This window comes from Bombina bombina, chromosome 4 (assembly GCF_027579735.1).
Source record: "Bombina bombina isolate aBomBom1 chromosome 4, aBomBom1.pri, whole genome shotgun sequence".
Taxonomy (NCBI): Eukaryota; Metazoa; Chordata; class Amphibia; order Anura; family Bombinatoridae; genus Bombina; species Bombina bombina.
Genome location: NC_069502.1, coordinates 582478065 through 582504541, shown reverse-complemented (window position 1 = coordinate 582504541; position 26477 = coordinate 582478065). Strand labels below are relative to the sequence as shown.

The window sequence follows — 26477 nt, the reverse complement described above, 5'->3', positions numbered from 1 at the left end:
CTGGTGGTTGTCTCAAGATCACCTGTCTCAGGGAATGTGCTTCCGCAGACCGGAGTGGATCATTGTAACGACCGATGCAAGTCTGTTAGGCTGGGGCGCAGTCTGGGGCTCCCTGAAAGCTCAGGGCCTATGGTCTCGGGAAGAGTCTCTTCTCCCGATAAACATTTTGGAACTGAGAGCGATATTCAACACGCTCCAGGCATGGCCTCAACTAGCGGCGGCCAAATTCATCAGATTTCAGTCGGACAATATCACGACTGTAGCGTACATCAATCATCAGGGAGGAACAAAGAGTTCCCTAGTGATGAAGGAAGTAACCAAGATCATCAAATGGGCGGAGGATCACTCCTGCCACCTATCTGCAATTCACATCCCAGGAGTAGACAACTGGGAGGCGGATTTTCTAAGTCGTCAGACCTTTCACCCGGGGGAGTGGGAACTCCACCCGGAGGTTTTTGCTCAGCTGACCCAGCTATGGGGTATTCCAGAATTGGATCTGATGGCGTCCCGTCAGAACACCAAACTTCCTCTTTACGGATCCAGGTCCAGGGACCCCAAGGCGGCACTGATAGATGCTCTAGTAGCGCCTTGGTCCTTCAATCTGGCTTATGTCTTTCCACCGTTTCCCCTTCTCCCTCGGCTGGTAGCCAGAATCAAACAGGAGAAGGCTTCGGTAATTCTGATAGCGCCTGCGTGGCCACTCAGGACTTGGTATGCAGACCTAGTAGACATGTCATCTGTTCCACCTTGGACACTGCCATCGAGGCAGGATCTTCTAATTCAGGGTCCATTCAAGCATCCAAATCTAGTTTCTCTGCAACTGACTGCTTGGAGATTGAACGCTTAATTCTATCTAAGCGTGGGTTCTCTGAATCGGTTATAGATACTCTGATCCAGGCTAGAAAGCCTGTCACCAGGAAGATTTACCATAAGATATGGCGGAAATATCTTTGTTGGTGTGAATCCAAGGGTTACTCATGGAGTAAGATTAGGATTCCCAGGATATTGTCTTTTCTCCAAGAAGGATTGGAGAAAGGTTTGTCAGCTAGTTCCTTAAAGGGACAGATATCTGCTCTGTCTATCCTGTTACACAAGCGTCTGGCAGAAGTACCTGACGTTCAAGCGTTTGCACAGGCTTTAGTCAGAATTAAGCCTGTCTATAAACCTGTGGCTCCTCCATGGAGTCTAAATTTAGTTCTTTCAGTTCTTCAAGGGGTTCCGTTTGAACCTTTACATTCCATAGATATTAAGTTATTATCTTGGAAGGTTTTGTTTTTGGTAGCTATTTCTTCTGCTCGAAGAGTTTCAGAATTGTCTGCTTGTGTTCCATGCAGATAAGGTTGTTTTGCGTACCAAACCTGGTTTTCTTCCGAAAGTTGTTTCTAATAAGAATATTAACCAGGAAATCATTGTTCCTTCTCTGTGTCCTAATCCAGTTTCTAAGAAGGAACGACTATTACACAATCTTGATGTGGTTCGTGCTTTAAAATTCTATTTAAAAGCAACTAAAGATTTCAGACAAACATCATCCTTGTTTGTTGTCTATTCTGGTAAGAGGAGAGGTCAGAAAGCGACTGCTACCTCTCTTTCTTTCTGGCTGGAAATCATCATCCGATTGGCTTATGAGACTGCTGGACAGCAGCCTCCTGAACGAATTACAGCTCATTCCACCAGAGCTGTGACTTCCACATGGGCTTTCAAGAATGAGGCTTCTGTTGAACAGATTTGTAAGGCAGCGACTTGGTCTTCACTGCATACTTTTGCCAAATTTTACAAATTCGATACTTTTGCTTCTTTGGGGACTATTTTTGGGAGAAAGGTTTTGCAAGCAGTGGTGCCTTCCGTTTAGGTTACCCGACTTGTTCCCTCCCTTCATCCGTGTCCTAAAGCTTTGGTATTGGTATCCCACAAGTAAGGATGAATCCGTGGACTGGATACACCTTGTAAGAGAAAACAGAATTTATGCTTACCTGATAAATTACTTTCTCTTACTGTGTATCCAATCCACGGCCCTCCCTGGCATTTAAGTGAGGATAAAAAAAAAATTTTGTTTAAAACTACAGTCACCACTGCACCCTATGGTTTCTCCTGTTTCTCCTAACCGTCGGTCGAATGACTGGGGGGGCGGAGCCTGAGGGGGAGCTATATGGACAGCTCTGCTGTGTGCTCTCTTTGCCACTTCCTGTAGGGAATGAGAATATCCCACAAGTAAGGATGAATCCATGGACTGGATACACCGTAAGAGAAAGTAATTTATCAGGTAAGCATAAATTCAGTTTTTTTCAAAAAATACCCAGTATTTTTAACAAAGGACCTGTTCCACAAATGGGTGGAATATCTTGTCCAAATAAATGGCCATATTTGAAAAAATATAGTCTGTGCTAGCCATAATGGGACGGCCTCGTAGTTTATCAATGCATTTATGCACTTTAGGCAGTGTATAAAATAAAGGAGTTAGACCATTCTTCTTCCCTAGAAATTGATTAGGTTTCTCATCAATAATGCTATTACATAAAGCCCTTTTCTCCAACATAGGTGTGTCCAGTCCACGGCGTCATCCTTACTTGTGGGATATTCTCTTCCCCAACAGGAAATGGCAAAGAGCCCAGCAAAGCTGGTCACATGATCCCTCCTAGGCTCCGCCTACCCCAGTCATTCTCTTTGCCGTTGTACAGGCAACATCTCCACGGAGATGGCTTAGAGTTTTTTAGTGTTTAACTGTAGTTTTTATTATTCAATCAAGAGTTTGTTATTTTAAAATAGTGCTGGTATGTACTATTTACTCTGAAACAGAAAAGAGATGAAGATTTCTGTTTGTATGAGGAAAATGATTTTAGCAACCGTTACTAAAATCCATGGCTGTTCCACACAGGACTGTTGAGAGGAATTAACTTCAGTTGGGGGAACAGTGAGCAGTCTCTTGCTGATTGAGGTATGACACATTCTAACAAGACGATGTAATGCTGGAAGCTGTCATTTTCCCTATGGGATCCGGTAAGCCATGTTTATTAAGATAGTAAATAAGGGCTTCACAAGGGCTTATTAAGACTGTAGACTTTTTCTGGGCTAAATCGATTCAGATATTACACATATTTAGCCTTGAGGAATCATTTAATCTGGGTATTTTGATAAGATTATATCGGCAGGCAAATCATAGGCAGAGCCTCATTTTCGCGCCGGTGTTGCGCACTTGTTTTTGAGAGGCATGACATGCAGTCGCATGTGTGAGGAGCTCTGATACATAGAAAAGACTTTCTGAAGGCGTCATTTGGTATCGTATTCCCCTTTGGGCTTGGTTGGGTCTCAGCAAAGCAGATACCAGGGACTGTAAAGGGGTTAAAGTTAAAAACGGTTCCATTATTTTAAGGGTTAAAGCTTCCAAATTTGGTGTGCACTACTTTTAAGGCTTTAAGACACTGTGGTGAAATTTTGGTGAATTTTGAACAATTCCTTCATATTTTTTCGCAATTGCAGTAATAAAGTGTGTTCAGTTTAAAATTTAAAGTGACAGTAACGGTTTTATTTTAAAACGTTTTTTGTACTTTGTTATCAAGTTTATGCCTGTTTAACATGTCTGAACTACCAGATAGACTGTGTTCTGAATGTGGGGTAGCCAGAGTTCCTTCTCATTTAAATAAATGTGATTTATGTGACAATGACAATGATGCCCAAGATGATTCCTCAAGTGAGGGGAGTAAGCATGGTACTGCATCATTCCCTCCTTCGTCTACACGAGTCTTGCCCACTCAGGAGGCCCCTAGTACATCTAGCGCGCCAATACTCCTTACTATGCAACAATTAACGGCTGTAATGGATAATTCTATCAAAAACATTTTAGCCAAAATGCCCACTTATCAGCGTAAGCGCGACTGCTCTGTTTTAGATACTGAAGAGCATGACGACGCTGATGATAATGGTTCTGAAAGGCCCCTACACCAGTCTGATGGGGCCAGGGAGGTTTTGTCTGAGGGAGAAATTTCAGATTCAGGGAAAATTTCTCAACAAGCTGAACCCGATGTGATTACATTTAAATTTAAGTTGGAACATCTCCGCGCTCTGCTTAAGGAGGTATTATCCACTCTGGATGATTGTGAGAATTTGGTCATCCCAGAGAAACTATGTAAAATGGACAAGTTCCTAGAGGTCCCGGGGCTCCCAGAAGCTTTTCCTATACCCAAGCGGGTGGCGGACATTGTAAATAAAGAATGGGAAAGGCCCGGTATACCTTTCGTCCCTCCCCCCATATTTAAAAAATTGTTTCCTATGGTCGACCCCAGAAAGGACTTATGGCAGACAGTCCCCAAGGTCGAGGGAGCGGTTTCCACTTTAAACAAACGCACCACTATACCCATAGAAGATAGTTGTGCTTTCAAAGATCCTATGGATAAAAAATTAGAAGGTTTACTTAAAAAGATGTTTGTTCAGCAGGGTTACCTTCTACAACCAATTTCATGCATTGTCCCTGTCACTACAGCCGCGTGTTTCTGGTTCGATGAGCTAGTAAAGGCGGTCGATAGTGATTCTCCTCCTTATGAGGAGATTATGGACAGAATCAGTGCTCTCAAATTGGCTAATTCTTTCACCCTAGACGCCACTTTGCAATTGGCTAGGTTAGCGGCTAAGAATTCTGGGTTTGCTATTGTGGCGCGCAGAGCGCTTTGGTTGAAATCTTGGTCAGCTGATGCGTCTTCCAAGAACAAACTACTTAACATTCCTTTCAAGGGGAAAACGCTGTTTGGCCCTGACTTGAAAGAGATTATCTCTGATATCACTGGGGGTAAGGGCCACGCCCTTCCTCAGGATCGGCCTTTCAAGGCCAAAAATAAACCTAATTTTCGTCCCTTTCGTAGAAACGGACCAGCCCAAAGTGCTACGTCCTCTAAGCAAGAGGGTAATACTTCTCAAGCCAAGCTGGCTTGGAGACCAATGCAAGGCTGGAACAAGGGAAAGCAGGCCAAGAAACCTGCCACTGCTACCAAGACAGCATGAAATGTTGGCCCCCGATCCGGGACCGGATCTGGTGGGGGGCAGACTCTCTCTCTTCGCTCAGGCTTGGGCAAGAGATGTTCTGGATCCTTGGGCACTAGAAATAGTCTCCCAAGGTTATCTTCTGGAATTCAAGGGGCTTCCCCCAAGGGGGAGGTTCCACAGGTCTCAGTTGTCTTCAGACCACATAAAAAGACAGGCATTCTTACATTGTGTAGAAGACCTGTTAAAAATGGGAGTGATTCATCCTGTTCCATTAGGAGAACAAGGGATGGGGTTCTACTCCAATCTGTTCATAGTTCCCAAAAAAGAGGGAACGTTCAGACCAATCTTAGATCTCAAGATCTTAAACAAGTTTCTCAAGGTTCCATCGTTCAAAATGGAAACCATTCGAACAATTCTTCCTTCCATCCAGGAAGGTCAATTCATGACCACGGTGGATTTAAAGGATGCGTATCTACATATTCCTATCCACAAGGAACATCATCGGTTCCTAAGGTTCGCATTCCTGGACAAGCATTACCAGTTCGTGGCGCTTCCTTTCGGATTAGCCACTGCTCCAAGGATTTTCACAAAGGTACTTGGGTCCCTTCTAGCGGTGCTAAGACCAAGGGGCATTGCTGTAGTACCTTACTTGGACGACATTCTGATTCAAGCGTCGTCCCTTCCTCAAGCAAAGGCTCACACGGACATCGTCCTGGCCTTTCTCAGATCTCACGGATGGAAAGTGAACGTGGAAAAGAGTTCTCTATCTCCGTCGACAAGGGTTCCCTTCTTGGGAACAATAATAGACTCCTTAGAAATGAGGATTTTTCTGACAGAGGCCAGAAAAACAAAACTTCTAAACTCTTGTCGGATACTTCATTCCGTTCCTCTTCCTTCCATAGCGCAGTGCATGGAAGTGATAGGTTTGATGGTAGCGGCAATGGACATAGTTCCTTTTGCGCGCATTCATCTAAGGCCATTACAACTGTGCATGCTCAGTCAGTGGAATGGGGACTATACAGACTTGTCTCCGAAGATACAAGTAAATCAGAGGACCAGAGACTCACTCCGTTGGTGGCTGTCCCTGGACAACCTGTCACAAGGGATGACCTTCCGCAGACCAGAGTGGGTCATTGTCACGACCGACGCCAGTCTGACGGGCTGGGGCGCGGTCTGGGGATCCCTGAAAGCTCAGGGTCTTTGGTCTCGGGAAGAATCTCTTCTACCGATAAATATTCTGGAACTGAGAGCGATATTCAATGCTCTCAAGGCTTGGCCTCAGCTAGCGAGGGCCAAGTTCATACGGTTTCAATCAGACAACATGACGACTGTTGCGTACATCAACCATCAGGGGGGAACAAGGAGTTCCCTGGCGATGGAAGAAGTGACCAAAATCATTCAATGGGCGGAGACTCACTCCTGCCACCTGTCTGCAATCCACATCCCAGGAGTGGAAAATTGGGAAGCGGATTTTCTGAGTCGTCAGACATTGCATCCGGGGGAGTGGGAACTCCATCCGGAAATCTTTGCCCAAATCACTCAACTGTGGGGCATTCCAGACATGGATCTGATGGCCTCTCGTCAGAACTTCAAAGTTCCTTGCTACGGGTCCAGATCCAGGGATCCCAAGGCGACTCTAGTAGATGCACTAGTAGCACCTTGGACCTTCAAACTAGCTTATGTATTCCCGCCGTTTCCTCTCATCCCCAGGCTGGTAGCCAGGATCAATCAGGAGAGGGCGTCGGTGATCTTGATAGCTCCTGCGTGGCCACGCAGGACTTGGTATGCAGATCTGGTGAATATGTCATCGGCTCCACCATGGAAGCTACCTTTGAGACGAGACCTTCTTGTTCAAGGTCCGTTCGAACATCCGAATCTGGTCTCACTCCAGCTGACTGCTTGGAGATTGAACGCTTGATCTTATCGAAGCGAGGGTTCTCAGATTCTGTTATTGATACTCTTGTTCAGGCCAGAAAGCCTGTAACTAGAAAAATTTACCACAAAATTTGGAAAAAATATATCTGTTGGTGTGAATCTAAAGGATTCCCTTGGGACAAGGTTAAGATTCCTAAGATTCTATCCTTCCTTCAAGAAGGATTGGAAAAAGGATTATCTGCAAGTTCCTTGAAGGGACAGATTTCTGCCTTGTCTGTGTTACTTCACAAAAAGCTGGCAGCTGTGCCAGATGTTCAAGCCTTTGTTCAGGCTCTGGTTAGAATCAAGCCTGTTTACAAACCTTTGACTCCTCCTTGGAGTCTCAACTTAGTTCTTTCAGTTCTTCAGGGGGTTCCGTTTGAACCCTTACATTCCGTTGATATTAAGTTATTATCTTGGAAAGTTTTGTTTTTGGTTGCAATTTCTTCTGCTAGAAGAGTTTCAGAATTATCTGCTCTGCAGTGTTCTCCTCCTTATCTGGTGTTCCATGCAGATAAGGTGGTTTTACGTACTAAACCTGGTTTTCTTCCAAAAGTTGTTTCTAACAAAAACATTAACCAGGAGATTATCGTACCTTCTCTGTGTCCAAAACCAGTTTCGAAGAAGGAACGTTTGTTGCACAATTTGGATGTTGTTCGCGCTCTAAAATTCTATTTAGATGCTACAAAGGATTTTAGACAAACATCTTCCTTGTTTGTTGTTTATTCCGGTAAAAGGAGAGGTCAAAAAGCAACTTCTACCTCTCTCTCTTTTTGGATTAAAAGCATCATCAGATTGGCTTACGAGACTGCCGGACGGCAGCCTCCCGAAAGAATCACAGCTCATTCCACTAGGGCTGTGGCTTCCACATGGGCCTTCAAGAACGAGGCTTCTGTTGATCAGATATGTAGGGCAGCGACTTGGTCTTCACTGCACACTTTTACCAAATTTTACAAGTTTGATACTTTTGCTTCTTCTGAGGCTGTTTTTGGGAGAAAGGTTTTGCAAGCCGTGGTGCCTTCCATCTAGGTGACCTGATTTGCTCCCTCCCATCATCCGTGTCCTAAAGCTTTGGTATTGGTTCCCACAAGTAAGGATGACGCCATGGACCGGACACACCTATGTTGGAGAAAACAGAATTTATGTTTACCTGATAAATTACTTTCTCCAACGGTGTGTCCGGTCCACGGCCCGCCCTGGTTTTTTAATCAGGTCTGATAATTTATTTTCTTTAACTACAGTCACCACGGTATCATATGGTTTCTCCTATGCAAATATTCCTCCTTAACGTCGGTCGAATGACTGGGGTAGGCGGAGCCTAGGAGGGATCATGTGACCAGCTTTGCTGGGCTCTTTGCCATTTCCTGTTGGGGAAGAGAATATCCCACAAGTAAGGATGACGCCGTGGACCGGACACACCGTTGGAGAAAGTAATTTATCAGGTAAACATAAATTCTGTTTTTAACAATGCAGCAATCGCTTTTTAAATTCTAAATTTGGGATTACAATCAAGTTTCATATAAACCTCTGAGTCTGACAGCTGAGAGAGTATCTCCTCAATATATTAGCCTTTATCAAGGATCACAGTGGCGCACCGCCTTTATCAGCCTGCTTCAACACCACATTAAGGTTCCGTCTAAGAGATTGTACTGCCAACCTGCCCGACTGAGAGACATTGTTAGTAATATATTTTTTATGCTTTACAGCCATTTCATGCTGTAGATTAGCCACATCATTAAGAACCAATTTTGAAATGGAATCAATGCTAGGGTTTACTGTCCCTGGTACAAATTAACTTTTATTTCTCAAACCCAATCGGCCAATACATAATTCTTTCTTCACCCTTTCAGCACCCAACTTATTCTCATCAAGGCAAACCATTCTCACATTATCACTATTGGCTGCAAAGAAAGATTTAAATTTGATAGTGTGAAAGAAGCTAAATAGATCTTGATGTAATTCAAAAAAATTACAATTAGTCTCTGGGCAGAATGATGAGCCTTTTTTATTAACAGACCGTTCAGAGGATTTTAGTGTAATATTAGAGGACCTTATCCTGTCTTGGAGCGGGTCTGATGCTGTTTCTAATCCTGGCGTCCCTGCCGTTTCTTCTAGCCATGTATACTGCCTCTTCCTCTTGCGGCAGTGCCTCTGCCCGCCATGTCGACCTCACTGTCGGATTCCCCCTGAGATAATTCAGAAGTGGAGCCGGATGATGATATATTCCTCGCTGTGGGACGCATCCTACCCCAACAACCAAACGCTTAGCACCTGTAGAGTACCCTTTGTGCTGCAAAGTTCCCAGGTCTAACCCCACTGCTCTGTGACACTAACAATTTATCCCCTCGTAGTATTGCTCCATTCACACACTATAATTCAATCGATCACATCGCATAGGGAATACACATGTATGCGCCTCTTGTCCGGGACCCATCTCCTTAAGCCAAACAAACCCGGTAATTACCTGTGGTCTGTCGCGGAGACTCCACTATCTTGCGGATGCCCGGGCTCTTCCTCACTCGGCGTCCTGTGTCACTGCTATCCCTCCGTGTGTGTGCGGTTACGTTCCGGGCGTGCTTTAGTCACATAATTCGCAGTGGGGCATGGTGGCAGCAAGTCTCGCTCTGTGTGTGCTCTCTTGTGATTACTCCGATGATACTTGCTTTAAAGAAACAGAGGCACCTCCACAGTATGCGATTAAAATTCTTCTTTTATTTTTTTCAATTTTGAACAGCAGATGACATTTGCTGTCATTAGTACAGCTCAGGTCGGAAAGACTTGGGTAGTTCCCAGTGACCCACTGACGCGTTTCGGCTCGCTGGCCGTAATCGTAGTGTGGTCAGTTAGCCTATATCGGCTCCTTTTAAATCTGTAGGCTTAAGCCCATTGGATAAAACCAACACTTGGAAATTAACCCATGCCTTTCCAATATTCATTACAAAAATATTAGTTCACTGAACAGCAATAGCATTTCTTGATTCCCTTCATTGGACATAGTTACACTCCTAATTATTTCATCTTATACATAGATTTAAATACTTTTATTCATTAGTAATAATGGTTAACATACTGGAATACTGGAAGTGTCATTTATGACAAAACTGAGTCAATCATAAGTGATACAATGTACATGTGACCAAAACAATTTATCATATTGGAAATAGTAAGAACATTTATGTTCCTCTCCATTACTAACTTGTATCATGCCTTAATTAGTTCACTATACATGAAACACATTAAACATTGAATAATCACGCTTCTTCTATTCTTGGACACACAGACTGAGGACTATTGCCAAAAATTAATCAGGTCATATTTCGAATTCAGCCCTTGTGGCATTCTAGTCCTCAGCCTGTGTATCCAAAAAAATTCTCTCTTAGCCAAAATTGACTCCCTGTCACCTCCCCTTGTGCCTGTTTTTGCATTATCTATTATAGTCCATCTTAATGTCTTACTACTTTTGTTATGATGATTTTTAAAATGAAGCACAAGTGGAGTAGTCAATTTACCTAATTTAATGTTAGATAGGTGCTCTCTAATCCTATCCCTTACTTCCCTTGTCGTGAGTCCCGTATACTGTACCGCACATTCAATACATGTTAGAAGGTATATGGAATAAGTGGCTCTGCAATTTGTGCAGCCTTTATATTCAAAAGTCTCTCTTGTTACACTACTTCTAAATCCCTGTCTGGGGTCCAGTTTTTCACACTCTTTGCAGTGTAAATTGCTGCATCTAAATACCCCTGTGTGTTCTAGTCATGAACTCCTTCTTTGGATTTCTGGTTTTAGTTGTGTAGGAGCTATTCTGTTTCCTATGGATAATCCTTTCCTAAATGCAAATCTGCAGTTTCTGGTTTTAATCTCCTCTAGTCCATCATCCGCTTTTAACATTAATAAATTGTTTTTGATGATCTGACAAATCTCTTCATACTGATTACTATATTGGGTAACAAAGGTTATTGTTTCCTCCTCTATTTTGTTCCTTCTAGACCCATCTCTGTAGTTTAAGAAATTCGACCTATCCTGGTCATCAATATCTTTCCTCACTGAGTCTATATCTTTTTGTTTGTATCCTCTTGCTCTCAGTCTTTTATTAAGATCTTCAGCTTGTTTAAGAGAACTCCCTGTATCTGTACAATTTCTCTTTAGTCGTATGTATTGACCTCTTATCACTGATTTGAAAACCCTTTGCGGGTGATTACTATGAGCATGCAGAATAGTATTGCCTGATATGGGTTTTCTGTATATCTCCACATCAATTTTTCCCAAATTTCCCCCTTTGAGGGTAACATCCAAATAATTTATACTCTTGCTTCCCATCTCAAAGGTGAATTTAATTCCCACATTGTTCATGTTTAGCCTTTCCACCATCCCATGAATAAAGTCGCATAGGATGGGGCAAATTTTGCTCCCATAGCTGTCCCACATCTTTGGAGGAAAAAATCCCCCTCAAAAGCGAAGAAGTTGTGGGTCAGCAGAAATTCTGTTACCCGCAGAATATACTTGCAAAGGTCATCACTAAAACATTTATTCCTGTAAAGGAAATATTTTAATGCCTCCAAACCCCTGTCGTGTCTAATCGAGGAATAAAGCGAAACTACGTCTATAGTAAGCCATATGAAATTCTCTTTCCAGTCTATAGAGTCCATTTCTAGTAACAACTGTTTGGTATCCCTTAGAAAACTCGGCAGCTGTTTAACTAATGGTTGGAGTGTAAGTGGCATTAATTCTATATTTGAACATCTTTCACAATGGTTGGATGAAATACTCAAACCAGACAGGGGTTTGGAGGCATTAAAATATTTCCTTTACAGGAATAAATGTTTTAGTGATGACCTTTGCAAGTATATTCTGCGGCTAACGGAATTTCTGCTGACCCACAACTTCTTCTCTTTCGAGGGGGATTTTTTCCTCCAAAGATGTGGGACAGCTATGGGAGCAAAATTTGCCCCATCCTATGGGAATTTATACATGGGATGTCCCACATCTTTGGAGGGGAATATCTAGATAAGAGCCACATAGTCTTTTACAGACGATTTATAGATGACTTGATTTTCATATGGTGTGGTAGCCCTAAGGAGGCGGAGAGGTTTGTGGAAAGGCTAAACATGAACAATGTGGGAATTAAATTCACCTTTGAGTTGGGAAGCAAGAGTATACATTATTTGGATGTTACCCTCAAAGGGGGAAATTTGGGAAAAATTGATGTGGAGATATACAGAAAACCCATATCAGGCAATACTATTCTGCACGCCCATAGTAATCACCCGCAAAGGGTTTTCAAATCAGTGATAAGAGGTCAATACATACGACTAAAGAGAAATTGTACAGATACAGGGAGTTATCTTAAACAAGCTGAAGATCTTAATAAAAGACTGAGAGCAAGAGGATACAAACAAAAAGATATAGACTCAGTGAGGAAAGATATTGATGACCAGGATAGGTCGAATTTCTTAAACTACAGAGATGGGTCTAGAAGGAACAAAATAGAGGAGGATAAAACAATAACCTTTGTTACCCAATATAGTAATCAGTATGAAGAGATTTGTCAGATCATCAAAAACAATTTATTAATGTTAAAAGCGGATGATGGACTAGAGGAGATTAAAACCAGAAACTGCAGATTTGCATTTAGGAAAGGATTATCCATAGGAAACAGAATAGCTCCTACACAACTAAAACCAGAAATCCAAAGAAGGAGTTCATGCCTAGAACACACAGGAGTATTTATGTGCAGCAATTTACACTGCAAAGTGTGTGAAAAACTGGACCCCAGACAGGGATTTAGAAGTAGTGTAACAAGAGAGACTTTTGAATATAAAGGCTGCACAAATTGCAGAGCCACTTATTCCATATACCTTCTAACATGTATTGAATGTGCGGTACAGTATACGGGACTCACGACAAGGGAAGTAAGGTATAGGATTAGAGAGCACCTATCTAACATTAAATTAGGTAAATTGACTACTCCACTTGTGCTTCATTTTAAAAATCATCATAACAAAAGTAGTAAGACATTAAGATGGACCATAATAGATAATGCAAAAACAGGCACAAGGGGAGGTGACAGGGAGTCAATTTTGGCTAAGAGAGAAATTTTTTGGATACACAGGCTGAGGACTAGAATGCCACAAGGGCTGAATTCGGAATATGACCTGATTAATTTTTGGCAATAGTCCTCAGTCTGTGTGTCCAAGAATAGAAGAAGTGTGATTATTCAATGTTTGATGTGTTTCATGTATAGTGAACTAATTAAGGCATGATACAAGTTAGTATTGGAGAGGAACATAAATGTTCTTACTATTTCCAATATGATAAATTGTTTTGGTCACACGTACATTGTATCACTTATGATTGACTCAGTTTTGGCATAAATGACACTTCCAGTATTCCAGTATGTTAACCATTATTACTGACTAATGTATAAAAGTATTTAAATCTATATATAAGATGAAATAATTAGGAGTGTAACTATGTTCAATGAAGGGAATCAAGAAATGGTATTGCTGTTCAGTGAACTAATATTTTTGTAATGAATATTGGAAAGGCATGGGTTAATTTCCAAGTGTTGGTTTTATCCAATGGGCTTAAGCCTACAGATTTAAAAGGAGCCGATATAGGCTAACTGACCACACTACGATTACGGCCAGTGAGCCGAAACGCGTCATTGGGAACTACCCAAGTCTTTCCGACCTGAGCTGTACTAATGACAGTAAATGTCATCTGCTGTTGAAAATTGAAAAAAATAAAAGAATAATTTTAATCACATACTGTGGAGGTGCCTCTTTTTCTTTAAAGCAAACGCATCCTACCCCACCATGAGCCTCGACCTGAGCGCCGTTCTGCCGTCATGAGGATCATGTATCCAGCGGTATACATGGCCCGACTGATAATCTTGTTTATCACGGATGAACTTCGCCCGATTTCTGGCCTCCATGGATTTCCTGAGCTCATTAAGAGAGTTCTTCGTCTCGGTAAGTAACTTATCCACCAATATCAAAATAAATTGGATGTATGCACATGTTAATAATTATACACCTGTTGGGTATAAATAGTGGTGCATGAAATACATATACAATATCACAGGATTAAGGATTGAGTCCCGAAACATTGGGTATCTAATTTTCTCTGTACTTCAATAAATTTATATGCTTCATTGGGACAAGTGCTGCTGCTTTTTTGTATTATTTGGATTTCCTGGAGTGTCTCCCTCCTGGCAGCTTGCACGGTCCGTTTTTCTGATGTGCTGAACTTGGTTGCTGGGTTTACATTCTAAAACAATATATTCTGCAATTTAACAAATGATGTCTGTCATGCCTCCACCAGTTACATGCATGCAATGGGCAGAAAAGAATCCTCCACAGACCCTGGGCTCATCTGGGAAATCCTTATGGAGTGATCTGTCCATGTACCCTGTACTATCCATGAGTACAGTTGAACAGAATCCTGGACTGAGGGTAATTATTCAGAAACCCAATTGGCATACATACATGCTCTATTTGAGAAGTTTTAATTGACTTGGAGATTGAGGACCCTCAATCTGCAGGCAAAACAATCTGTGAAAAAGATTGTACATTCTTTAAATGAACATTAAACTCAACAATTTTCTTCCACAAATCAGATAGAACACTCAATTTTAAATAACTTTCCGGTTCACTTCTATTATCTATTTGCTTTGTTGAAAAGCATACCTAGGTAGGTTCCAGAGCAGCAATGTACTACTGGGAACTAGATGTTTAATGGTGGCTGCACTGATATGTCTCTTGTCATTGGCTCAGCCAATGTCTTCAGTTAGCTCTGAGTATTCAATTTCTGCTCTTTTAATAAAGGATACCAAGATAATGAGGCAAATTTGATAATAGAATAAATTGGAACATTGTTTAAAATTGTTCTGCCTGAATCATGAAAAAAAAAAAAAAAAATCATGTTCTTTTAAGGTAGTCCCATAGAAGCCATCTAACTTAATGGTTCCTGCTGCAGTGTCAGAGCTAATAAGCAAGGATTGGAACTAGACAGACACAATCTTTTTGTTTCCTCCCGCAAATTAAAACATGTTCCTTTTACCCTCTTAAAACTGTAATTATGGGAGACTATTCCAAAAATTGGATGATCTTCACTTTGGCTAGACGGCCCATCATTCTTTTAGAGGAAATGTACTTCTTTTAACCCCTTAAGGACAAGGCCATTTTTCAATTTCTTCTCCTTAAGGACCAGGGCTATTTTTACATTTCTGCTGTGTTTGTGTTTAGCTGTAATTTTTCTCTTACTCGTTTACTGTACCCACAGATATTATATACTGTTTCTCTCGCCATTAAATGGACTTTCTAAAGATACCATTATTTTCATCATATCTTATAATTTACAATAATTTTTTTTATAAAATATGATGAAAAAATGGGGGGGGGGAGGGAAACGCACTTTTTCTAACTTTGACCCCCAAAATATGTTACACATCTACAAACACCAAAAAACAACCATGCTAAATAGTTTCTACATTTTGTCCTAAATTTAGAAATACCCATTGTTTACATGTTCTTTGCTTTTTTGCAAGTTATAGGGCAATAAATACAAGTAGCACTTTGCTATTTCCAAACCTTTTTTTTTTTTTTTTTTCAAAATTTGCAATAGTTACGTTGTAACACTAATATCTGTCAGGAATCCCTGAATATCCCTTTACATCACTTTATATCCTTACTTGTCACAAACTTTGTAATTATTTACAAACAGCTTGTGCAATTATGGCACAAATGGTTGTAAATGTTTCTCTGGGATCCCCTTTCTTGAGAAATAGCAGACATATATGGCTTTGGCGTTGCTTTTTGGTTATTAGAAGGCCGCTAAATGCCGCTGCGCACCACACTTGTATTATGCCCAGCAGTGAAGGGGTTAATTAGGTAGCTTGTAGGGGTAATTTTAACTTTAGTGTAGTGTAGTAGACAACCCAAAGTATTGATCTAGGCCCATTTTGGTATATATTTCATGCCACCATTTCACCGCCAAATGCTATCAAATAAAAAAAATCTCTAACTTTTTCACAAACTTTAGGTTTCTTGCTAAAATTATTTACAAACAACTTGTGCAATTATGGCAAAATGGTTATAAATGCTTCCCTGGGATCCCCTTTGTTCAGAAATAGCAGACATATATGGCTTTTTCATTGCTTTTTGATAATTAGAAGGGAGCTGCGCACCACACTTGTATTTTGCCCAACAGTGAAGGAGTTAATTAGGTAGCTTGTAGGGTTAATTTTATCTTTAGTGTAGAGATCAGTCTTCCTCCTGACACATCCCACCCCCTGATCCCTCCCTGACCCCTCACAAACAGCTCTATTCCCTCCCCCATCCCACAATTGTGACCGCCAGTACTAAAATAAAAGCCGTTTTTTTTTTGTTTTTTTTAAAAAGCTTTTTTTTTTTTAAAATACATTCATAGTTTCTGCAGTGTAGGTTTCCCCCCAACCTCTACGATCCCCCCCCCCCAACAGCTCTCTTAACCTCCCCCCTCTTCCTATTTGTGGCCATTTTAGATACTGGCAGCTGTCTGTCAGTACCCAATTTCTTAACAAAAAATGTGCTTTTTTAATTTATTTCTTTATTTAACCCCATTTTTTCGTAGGGTAGCTGCCCCCCCCCAATATCGTACCCCCTCCCAGATCCCCTTTCCAAAGGGTTATTTACCCTCCTCCCTCTTCCATAGATGTACCATTGATCGCACTTGTGCACACGCTCCCATCCACCTTGCCGGAACTAGTCCAGCGATGGGCTGGCCACCCACCTCCCTGCAGCTGCTCCCACCCACCAATGATCGGCACCATCGCTGCATCGGTGTGCCAACAAAGGTATTGCAGTGATGCCTCAATATCAAGGCATCACAGCAATACCTTGAAAGCAGCTGGAAGCGATCAAGATCACTTCCAGCCGCTTTAAACCCCTAACGACGTACAGGGTACGTCGCTGGTTTTTAAAGACCAGTTTGTGTATGACGTACCCTGTACGACGTGTGTCGTTAAGGGGTTAAGTATCCAATGAACAGAAAACTTGAACGTTTCTTCAGGTGCTACTTTCAGCTGGCAGGCTGTATGTTCTGTCTAGCTGTCAGTGTGCATGTGTATCAGCAGCTACTGCAGTCAAGTGTGATAACATTTCTGACATTTTTCAAGACGCTTCCCACAAAGAAATTCAGGATCACTTTAGGTTGGTCAAGACGGCAAACCATTTAATTTGGGATGTCGCTGTTGATATAACTTGCATTAATGTGAAAAGTGCTGCTATAACTGTTCTTGCTTTGGGTCTGGACTGGATGCTATTATTGCAATAGTTAATGGAAGAAAAGGAGCTGAATGATTTCACTTCTTTGATCATCAATTCATTGTCTCAAAAGTCAGACACTTTTAAGTCCTTGTGGAAGCCTGGTTCCTCTTTGTTTAAGTCTAGACAGAGCATCTTTTTCAGGAGGTTTGGGAAAAATCAGTTCAAGATCCTTGGGTACTGAATATAATTTCACAGAGATACCATATATTATACTACTCTAGGAAGCTTCCTTCTTTCTCATATCCCAAAAGATCTTTTGAAGGCCAGAGCTTTCCTAGCATGTGTAACAGACCTAGAAGCTATGGGAGTGATTACACAAACCCTTAGAGCAGTGCTTTCCAAACTGTGTGTCGTGACACATTAGTGTGTCAGCAGCAGTGTGTAGGTGTGTCCCTGTTACAGCACAAATTTCTTTTGAATTTAAAATTCTTTTTAAATGTTTTTTTTTTTTTTGGTTTCTGACTTTCCGCCTGCCTGCTACGCATATCACGTAGTTGACACGTGATATCACAGATCATTTTAACCTATTGGCGCAGCTTAGCGGGAACTGAAACTATTCCCATTGGCGGCACATTGGCTCTTGACTGCACGTGTAGTCTCCTCAATCGGCTCGTGACTGCACGTGTAGTCAGTGAGTGGGACAGCAGTGTGTTTGCAGCACGGTCAGTAGTCAGTCGGACTCGCAGAGCTCTGAGGGCAGCAGCTTAAACGCTGAGCTGAAGTCAGAAGTCAAAGTGTTTTGGGGGTTTTTTGCAGCTAGCTCCCAGTAGTGCATTGCTACTTTTGATATATGGATAGGAAGTGGAAGCTTAAAAATGCTTGATGATGAAATGTGAGTGTCTTTATCTAATATTCCACCAAATATTTAGAAACTGTGTTTATCCCATAAACCTCATACATCCCATTAAGATAGTAAGTAGCTATTGGTGTTATTAAACCTTTTTTTTTTTTTTTAACTCTTGCACATACATACTGTTACTTGTAAATACATTTTGTTTTTATATAATTTATGTATGTGTCTGTATCTCTTAAAAAAAGTTAGTTTAACCTCCTAGTTGCTAGTATAACTGAAATGATGTAGGTCTGAAAAGTGTGTCGCCAACATGAAAAGTTTGGAAAGCTCTGCCTTAGAGGAACAGAATCAAGGAACTTACAGACCTATTTTTGGATCTTAAAACTCTGAACACATTTCTGAAAGTTCCATCTTTCAAGATGGAGACTTTTCACATTGTACTACTTGTAATGCAGAAAGGTAAACTTATGTCTCACTGGTTTAAACAATGCCTATTTTAATATCCCTATTCATAGGGATCATACCTGACTTTTCTAAACAAACATTACCATTTTGTGGCACTCTCCTTTGATCTGACAACAGCACCAAGAATTATCACAAAGGCTCTTGGATCTATTTTGTCTATAGTATGAATTTAGGGATTACGGTAGCTCCTTATCTAGATTACTTTCTGATACATACGAGCAAAGTTCTTCAGTTCTTTTATTCCCATGGCTGGAAAATCAACTTGTCGAAGAGCTTTCTTCCACCAAAAACAAGAGTTCCCTTACTGGATTTCATCATAGATTCTGTAACAATGAAACTTATCTTTCACAGATGCATGCAGTCTCAAATTGCAGAATGTGTGTGCTCGTCTCCAATAAACTCTTTTTCTTCTACTAGATATGACGAGTCCACGGATTCATCCTTACTTGTGGGATATTATCCTCCTGCTAACAGGAAGTGGCAAAGAGCACCACAGCAGGGCTGTATATATAGCTCCTCCCTTCTCTCCACCCCCAGTCATTCTCTTTGCCTATACTAGTAATAGGAAGAGGTAAAGTGAAAGAGGTGTTAAAATGATAGTTTTTCTTCAATCAAGACTTTTATTTTAAATGGTACCGGTGAGTACTATTTTTCCTCAGGCAGCATATGGAAGAAGATTTCTGCCTGGAGGTTGATGATCTTAGCAGACGTCACTAAGATCCATATGAGTTCCCACAGAATGGCTGAGGAGTATTAGAGAAGCATCAGTGTGAGGGACGTTTTCATGCTACAAGCATTGAGGTATGTTCAGTCATTTATTTCTGAAGAGACTGTGATATTTCAGAACAGGCTGACATAGTTCCCAAGAGGAAAGGGGTAAGCAGTAAACTTATAGACATAAGAAGGGGTATTACTGGAGACCTGTGTATGAATTATTATAGGCTAAATGCAGCAAGAAAATGATGGCAGCATGGTTAGACACTGGGGCAGCATATCGTTTTTATTTGCTCAAACGGTTAATAATCACTGGTGTTGGGCATTGTGCTGGGGGGTCACATGGCTTTATTGTACATTTCGGATGCGTAAATCCACATGGCTAGTTTCTATACCGCTTCCTTGCGTTTTTTTAGGCTGAGAGTACATCGCTCGCATATGATGGGCGGGGCCTAATTTTTGCTCCTCAGGTGCGCAGTTTATTTTCACAAGAAGGCAGCAAACTTCAGCTTCGGTTGGACCCAAACTGAGAGATAGGTTACCGGAGTCATAGTGAGACCTTTGTCAGACCCCTGAGGGCAGGTAGGCGCCACAGCAGAGCTGTGGCGAGGTGCAGGGGGTTCTTAAAGTTGTTTTTATAACGTTTTTTCTTATAGAGGGTTAATTTGTCCCTTACTTGTGGTGCAATATTAGGCTACAATATAAGGAGGATATATGCTAAATTTGTAAGCTTAATAGCATTCTGAAGCAGATTTGGAAAAATTGTGCGCTTTTTTACTTCTTAAAGGCGCAGTACTGTTTTTCAAAATTGGTGTTTTTTTTCAATAAATAAAGTGTTTTCATGACTTTTTGTGGTTATTACTAGCCTGTTCAACATGTCTGACATTGAGGAAAGTCAATGCTCTATGTGTTTAGAAGCCATTGTAGAACCCCCACTTACATTGTGTCCCTCTTGTACTGAAATGGCCTTACACTGCAAAGAACATATTTTAGGTGATAAAAGTATGTCTAAGGATGATTCTAAGGATGATTCTCAGTCTGAAGAAAATCAGGTTATGCCATCCAATTCTCCCCTAGTGTCACAACCTTTAACGCTCACTCAAGCGACACCAAGTACTTCTGGTGCATCTAATTCTTTTACTCTGCAAGATATGGCTGCAGTTATGTCTACTACCCTTACAGAGGTATTATCTAAACTGCCAGGTTTACAGGGTAAGCACAGTAGGTCAGGTATTAAGGTAAATACTGAGCCCTCTGATGCTTTATTAGCCATTTCCGATGTACCCTCACAGTGTTCTGATTTGGGGGTCGGGGAATTGCTGTCTGAGGGAGAGCTTTCAGATTCAAGAAATGTGTTACCTCAGACAGATTCGGACGTGATGTCCTTTAAATTTAAGCTTGAACACCTCCGCCTGTTACTCCGGGAGGTTTTAGCGATTTTGGATTTGACCCTATTGTGATACCACCAGAGAAATTGTGTAAGATGGATCAATATTTAGAGGTACCTACTTACACTGATGTTTTATCAGTCCCTAAAATAATTTCGGACATTGTTACTAAGGAATGGGATAGACCAGGCATTCCGTTCTCTCCCCCTCCTAATTTTAAAAAAATGTTTCCCATATCTGACACCATTCGGGATTCTTGGCAAACGGTCCCTAAGGTGGAGGGAGCTATTTCTACCCTAGCTAAGCGTACAACTATACCTATTGAGGACAGTTGTGCTTTCAAAGATCCTATGGATAAAAATTGTTTATTCATGTGCATTGTTCCAGTTACTACTGCAGCAGCTTTTTGCTGCGAGGCTTTAGAGGAGTCTCTTAAGGTTGAGACCCCATTAGATGATATTTTGGATAGACTTAAGGCTCTCAAGCTGGCTAATTCTTTTATTTCCGATGCCGCTTTTCAAATGGCTAAATTAGCGGCGAAAAATGCAGTTTTTGACATTTTAGCGCGTAGAGGGTTATGGCTTTAATCTTGGTCTACTGATGTGTCATCAAAATCTAAGCTTTTAGCTATTCCTTTTAAAGGTAAGACCCTATTTGGGCCTGAATTGAAGGAAATCATTTCTGACATTACTGGAGGTAAAGGTCATGCCCTACCTCAGGATAAGACTGTTAAGATGAGGGCTAAACAAAATAATTTTAGTTCCTTTCGAAACTTTAAAGGAGGACCCTCTACTTCCTCTTCCGCTACAAAGCAGTAGGGGAATTTTGCTCAATCCAAGTCAGTCTGGAGTCCTAACCAGGCCTGGAATAAAGGTAAACAAGCCAAGAAGCCCACTGCTGCTACCAAGACAGCATGAAGGGGCAGCCCCCGATCCGGGACCGGATTTAGTAGGGGGCAGACTTTCTCTCTTCGCTCAGGCTTGGGCAAGAGATGTTAAGAATCCCTGGGCATTGGACATTGTGTCCCAGGGGGGTATCAGCTGGAATTCAAGGATTTTCTCCCAAGAGGGAGATTTCATCTTTCACGTTTGTCTGTAGACCAGACAAAAAGAGAGGAGTTCTTACGCTGTGTAAAAGACCTCTATACCATGGGAGTAATTTGCCCTGTTCCAAAACTAGAACAGGGACAGGGGTTTTACTCAAATCTGTTCGTGGTTCCCAAAAAAGAGGGAACTTTCAGACCGATTTTAGATCTCGCATGTCTAAACAAATTTCTCAGAGTCCCATTGTTCAAGATGGAGACTATACGAACGATTTTGCCAATGATCCAGGAGGGTCAATATATGACCACCGTGGACCTGAAGGATGTGTATCTTCACATTCCTATCCACAAAGATCATCATCAGTTTCTAAGGTTCGCCTTTCTGGACGAACATTATCAGTTTGTGGCCCTTCCTTTCGGGTTGGCCACTGCTCCCAGAATCTTCACAAAGGTGCTAGGGTCCCTTCTGGCTGTTCTCAGGCCGCGGGGCATAGCAGTAGCGCCCTATCTGGACGATATTCTGGTCCAGGCATCAACTTATCATCTGACCAGATCTCACACGGACATCGTGTTGGCGTTTCTAAGAACTCACGGTTGGAAAGTGAATGTAGAAAAGAGTTCGCTAGTTCCACTAACAAGAGTTTCATTCTTGGGAACTCTGATAGACTCGCTAGACATGAAAATGTCTAAGTCGTCCGACTTTTCATCCGGGGGAGTGGGAACTCCATCCACAGGTGTTTGCATCATTGATTCGTCAATGGGGCACACCGGAATTGGATCTGATGGCATCTCGTCAGAATGCCAAACTTCCTCGTTACGTGTCCAGGTCAAGGGATCCCCAAGCTGTACTGATAGATGCTCTAGCAGTACCTTGGTCGTTCAACCTGGCTTATGTGTTTCCACCATTTCCTCTCCTGCCTCGTGTGATTGCAAGAATCAAACAGGAGAGAGCTTTAGTTATCCTAATAGCGCCTGCATGGCCACGCAGGACTTGGTATGCAAATCTAGTGGACATGTCCTCTCTGCCACCGTGGAAACTTCCGTTGAGACAGGACCTTCTCATTCAAGGTCTGTTCCAACATCCAAATCTAAATTCTCTGCAGCTGACTGCCTGGAGATTGAACGCTTGATCTTATCTAAGCGGGGATTCTCTGAGTCGGTCATTGATACTTTGATTCAGGCTCGCAAGCCTGTCACTAGAAAGATTTACCATAAGATATGGCATAAATATCTTTATTGGTGCGAATCCAAGGGCTACTCATGGAGTAGGGTTAGGATTCCTAGGATTTTGTCTTTTCTCCAATCCTTCTTGGAGAAAAGACAAAATCCTAGGAATCCTAACTTTACTCCATGATTATCAGCTAGTTCCTTGAAGGGACAAATTTCTGCTTTATCAATTCTACTACACAAGCGTCTGCGGATGTCCCAGACGTTCAGTCTTTTTGTCAGGCTTTAATCAGAATCAAGCCTGTATTTAAACCTATTGCTCTGCCATGGAGTTTGAATTTAGTTCTCAATGTTCTTCAAGGGGTTCCGTTTGAACCCATGCATTCCATAGATATTAAGCTTTTATCTTGGAAAGTTTTGTTTTTAGTTGCTATCTCTTCTGCTCAAAGAGTTTCTGAGCTTTCTGCGTTACAATGTTATTCATCTTATCTTATATTCAATTCTGATAAGATGGTTTTGCGTACTAAACCTGGATTCCTTCCTAAGGTTGTTTCAAATAAGAATATTAATCAGGAAATTGTTGTTCCTTCCTTGTGTCCTAATCCTTCTTCTAAGAAGGAGCGTCTGTTACATAACTTGGACGTGGTTCGGGCCTTGAAGTTTTACTTACAAGCTTATTATTTGTTTATTCTGGAAGACGTAGGGGTCAGAAAGCTACGGCTACCTCTCTTTCTTTTTGGCTGAAAAGCATCATCCGCCTGGCATACGAGACAGCTGGACAACAGCCTCCTGAAAAGGTTACGGCTCATTCTACTAGAGCTGTGGCTTCCACATGGGCTTTTGAAAAGGATGCTTCTGTTGAACAGATTTGTAAGGCTGCGACTTGGTCCTCCCTTCATACTTTTTCCAAATTTTACAAATTTGATACTTTTGCTTCTTCGGAGGCTATTTTTGGGAGAAAAGTTCTTCAAGCAGTGGTGCCTTCCGTTTAGGTATCTGTCTTGTCCCTCCCGTTCATCCGTTTCCTGTTGCTTTGGTATTGTATCCCACAAGTAAGGATGAATCCGTGGACTCGTCGTATCTAGTAGAAGAAAAGGAAATTTATACTTACCTGATAAATTGATTTCTTCTACGATACGAGTCCACGGCCCTCCCTGTCATTTTAGACAGATTATATTTTTGTTTTTCAAAACTTCAGTCACCTCTGCACCTTTTAGCTTTTCTTTTCTCTTCCTATACCTTCGGTCGAATGACTGGGGGTGGAGAGAAGGGAGGAGCTATATATACTGCTCTGCTGTGGTGCTCTTTGCCACTTCCTGTTAGCAGGAGGATAATATCCCACAAGTAAGGATGAATCCGTGGACTCGTATCGTAGAAGAAATCAATTTATCAGGTAAGCATACATTTCCTTTTCTTCTACTAGATACGACGAGTCCACGGATTCATCCTTACTTGTGGGATACAATACCAAAGGCCTCAGATGCCTACTTTTTGCAAGATTCCATTTATGTCCTTTACAGCTACACTTGTTGCAACAATGGAATGGAGATTAAAACAACCTGTCTGAGTTGATATCTTTAGACTTCAAGACAAAACAATCTCTAAATTTGGTGGTTGACCCACCAATCTTTGATTCAGAGATGCTCTTTTCTCCATCCAACTTGGGTGCTAATTACCCCGGATGTCAGCCTATTGGGTTTGGGGCAGTCTGGGGTTTCCGGAGAGTACAGGGGTTTGGACCCCTCAAGAGACGATGTTGCCAATCTACATCCTTGAACTTCATGCAATATTCAGGGCTCTCAAGAGGTTTCAGTCAGACAATGTCACAGCAGTGGCTTACATCACTCGATGTCTTTTAAATGAATGAGGTAGCCCACATTCTTGGGCAGAATAACATACCGGGTGTAGACAACTATGACAATAGAGTTGCTATTGGACAAGATTGGGAAAGGCCAGACATAGTGTTATGGCCACTCGCTTGATTCAAAAGCTACCCCAGTATTGTGCGAGATTTGGAGATACAATATTTTACGTTTTTTGGCAATTTTTTTTTTTGTTCTTTTTGACACCTACACTTTTATTCTCAGTATTTGTCTTTTTCTAATATTGAGTTATAGGGTCGTGAATTTTCACATTTTCTTAATCTGGATCCAAGGTATTGCCTTTTTATTGTTAAAGGGACTGTCAAGTCTAAAAAAAACTTTCAGTTATTAAATAAGGAATGTAATTTTAAACAACTTTCCAATTTACTTTTAATTACCAATTTTGCTATGTTCTCTTGGTATTCTTAATTTAAAGCTAAACCTCGGAGGTTCATATGCTAATTTCTTAGACCTTGAAGGCCACCTCTAATCTGAAAGCATTTTGACAGTTTTTCACCACTAGAGGGCGTTAGTTCATGTGTTTCACATAGATAACATTGAGCTCAGGCACGTGAAGCTCCTTGGAGTCAGCACTGATTGGCTAAAAATGCATGTGTGTCAAAATAACTGAAATAAGGGGGCAGTTTGCAGAGGCTTAGATACAAGGTAATCACAGAAGTAAAACGTGTATTAATATAACTGTGTTGGTTATGCAAAACTGGGGAATGGGTAATAAAGGGATTATCTACATTTTTAAACGACAAAAATTCTGATGTTTACTGTCCCTTTAAGGTTTGCTTGATGGAACTAACTAAAATAACTGCAAGGTCACTTTTAACGTTAGGAGCAAAATTTGCTTTACAATTAGCAAAGGGAACACAGGCAGCATAATTCATAGAAGAATACTGACAGTCCTATGCGCTTATGTTAGCGCACCTTCCTGTGTCTGGCTTCTGTAGAGGAGTATGAACCATACTTTAAACTTAGCACACCACCAGATCTTCGTCAGACTTCGCATAGATCCTAGTACATTCATGATGCTTATTAATTCCTGACAAAAGATCATAACAATCTAAAAAACCTGTACTGCCTGTGTGATGATAGTGAAGTTAAACAGTTAATTTGTTTTGGTTAGTTTGATAATACAACAATATTTTATTCTGTGAGTGAATTATATTTGCCATTGGTATGCAAGAGATTACCATGCATATGTAGTAGTATGACTTGTCAGAGTTTGAAAGTGTTTTATAAACATATACACTTGAGCAGCTCATCTCTTATGAGTTGTACTGAAAAAAGACTGGAAAAAAAAAACCATGCCATTTGACTAGTGATGGTGCAATGTGTCTGACATTTATTTATTCCCTTGAGCCCGCAAACACTTTTAAACAAAATTTCACTACAAGAGATTTTAGTACAATAAATGCCAGATTATATTGTTTGTATCCATTTTTCCCTGCTGAGCTGGTTTGACCGTATCAATTTGCTTCCTGAGAAACAGAAAAAAAAACACACTGAAAGGCCCCTCAGGGCATAAAATGTGCACAGTGTTTGTTACCATTTGAACATCTCTTGTCTTCTTTACAGGATGCATTGTGAAATACTGGGCATTGATGTTGGCTACTTCCAAAGCTCAGCAGTTCTTGTTCCGCATCATTGATTTCCTGCTTTTGCCTCATGCTTTATATCATCAAGATAAGGGTTTGCCTCCAGCCATGCTCTCTGCCATCAGAGAAAGTCTACCTCTTTTTCTCCAGGTATGTGATTGGATGCTCGTTCTTATTGCTTTTGTATTGCGGCTACATATGTTTTTACTACAAAAAAATATTTCATAAAGATAAGGTTAGTGAA

General features: G+C 41.3%; 1 protein-coding gene across 1 annotated transcript in view; it reads left to right on the top strand.

Moving 5' to 3' along the window:
* Positions 1-26477, top strand: part of MMS22L (MMS22 like, DNA repair protein) — an 881591-nt gene that overhangs the window by 709453 nt on the left and 145661 nt on the right. The window contains exon 24 of the mRNA XM_053712068.1: positions 26214-26383. Within this exon, the coding sequence (XP_053568043.1) occupies positions 26214-26383 (170 nt within the window). The remainder of the gene's footprint in view (positions 1-26213; positions 26384-26477) is intronic.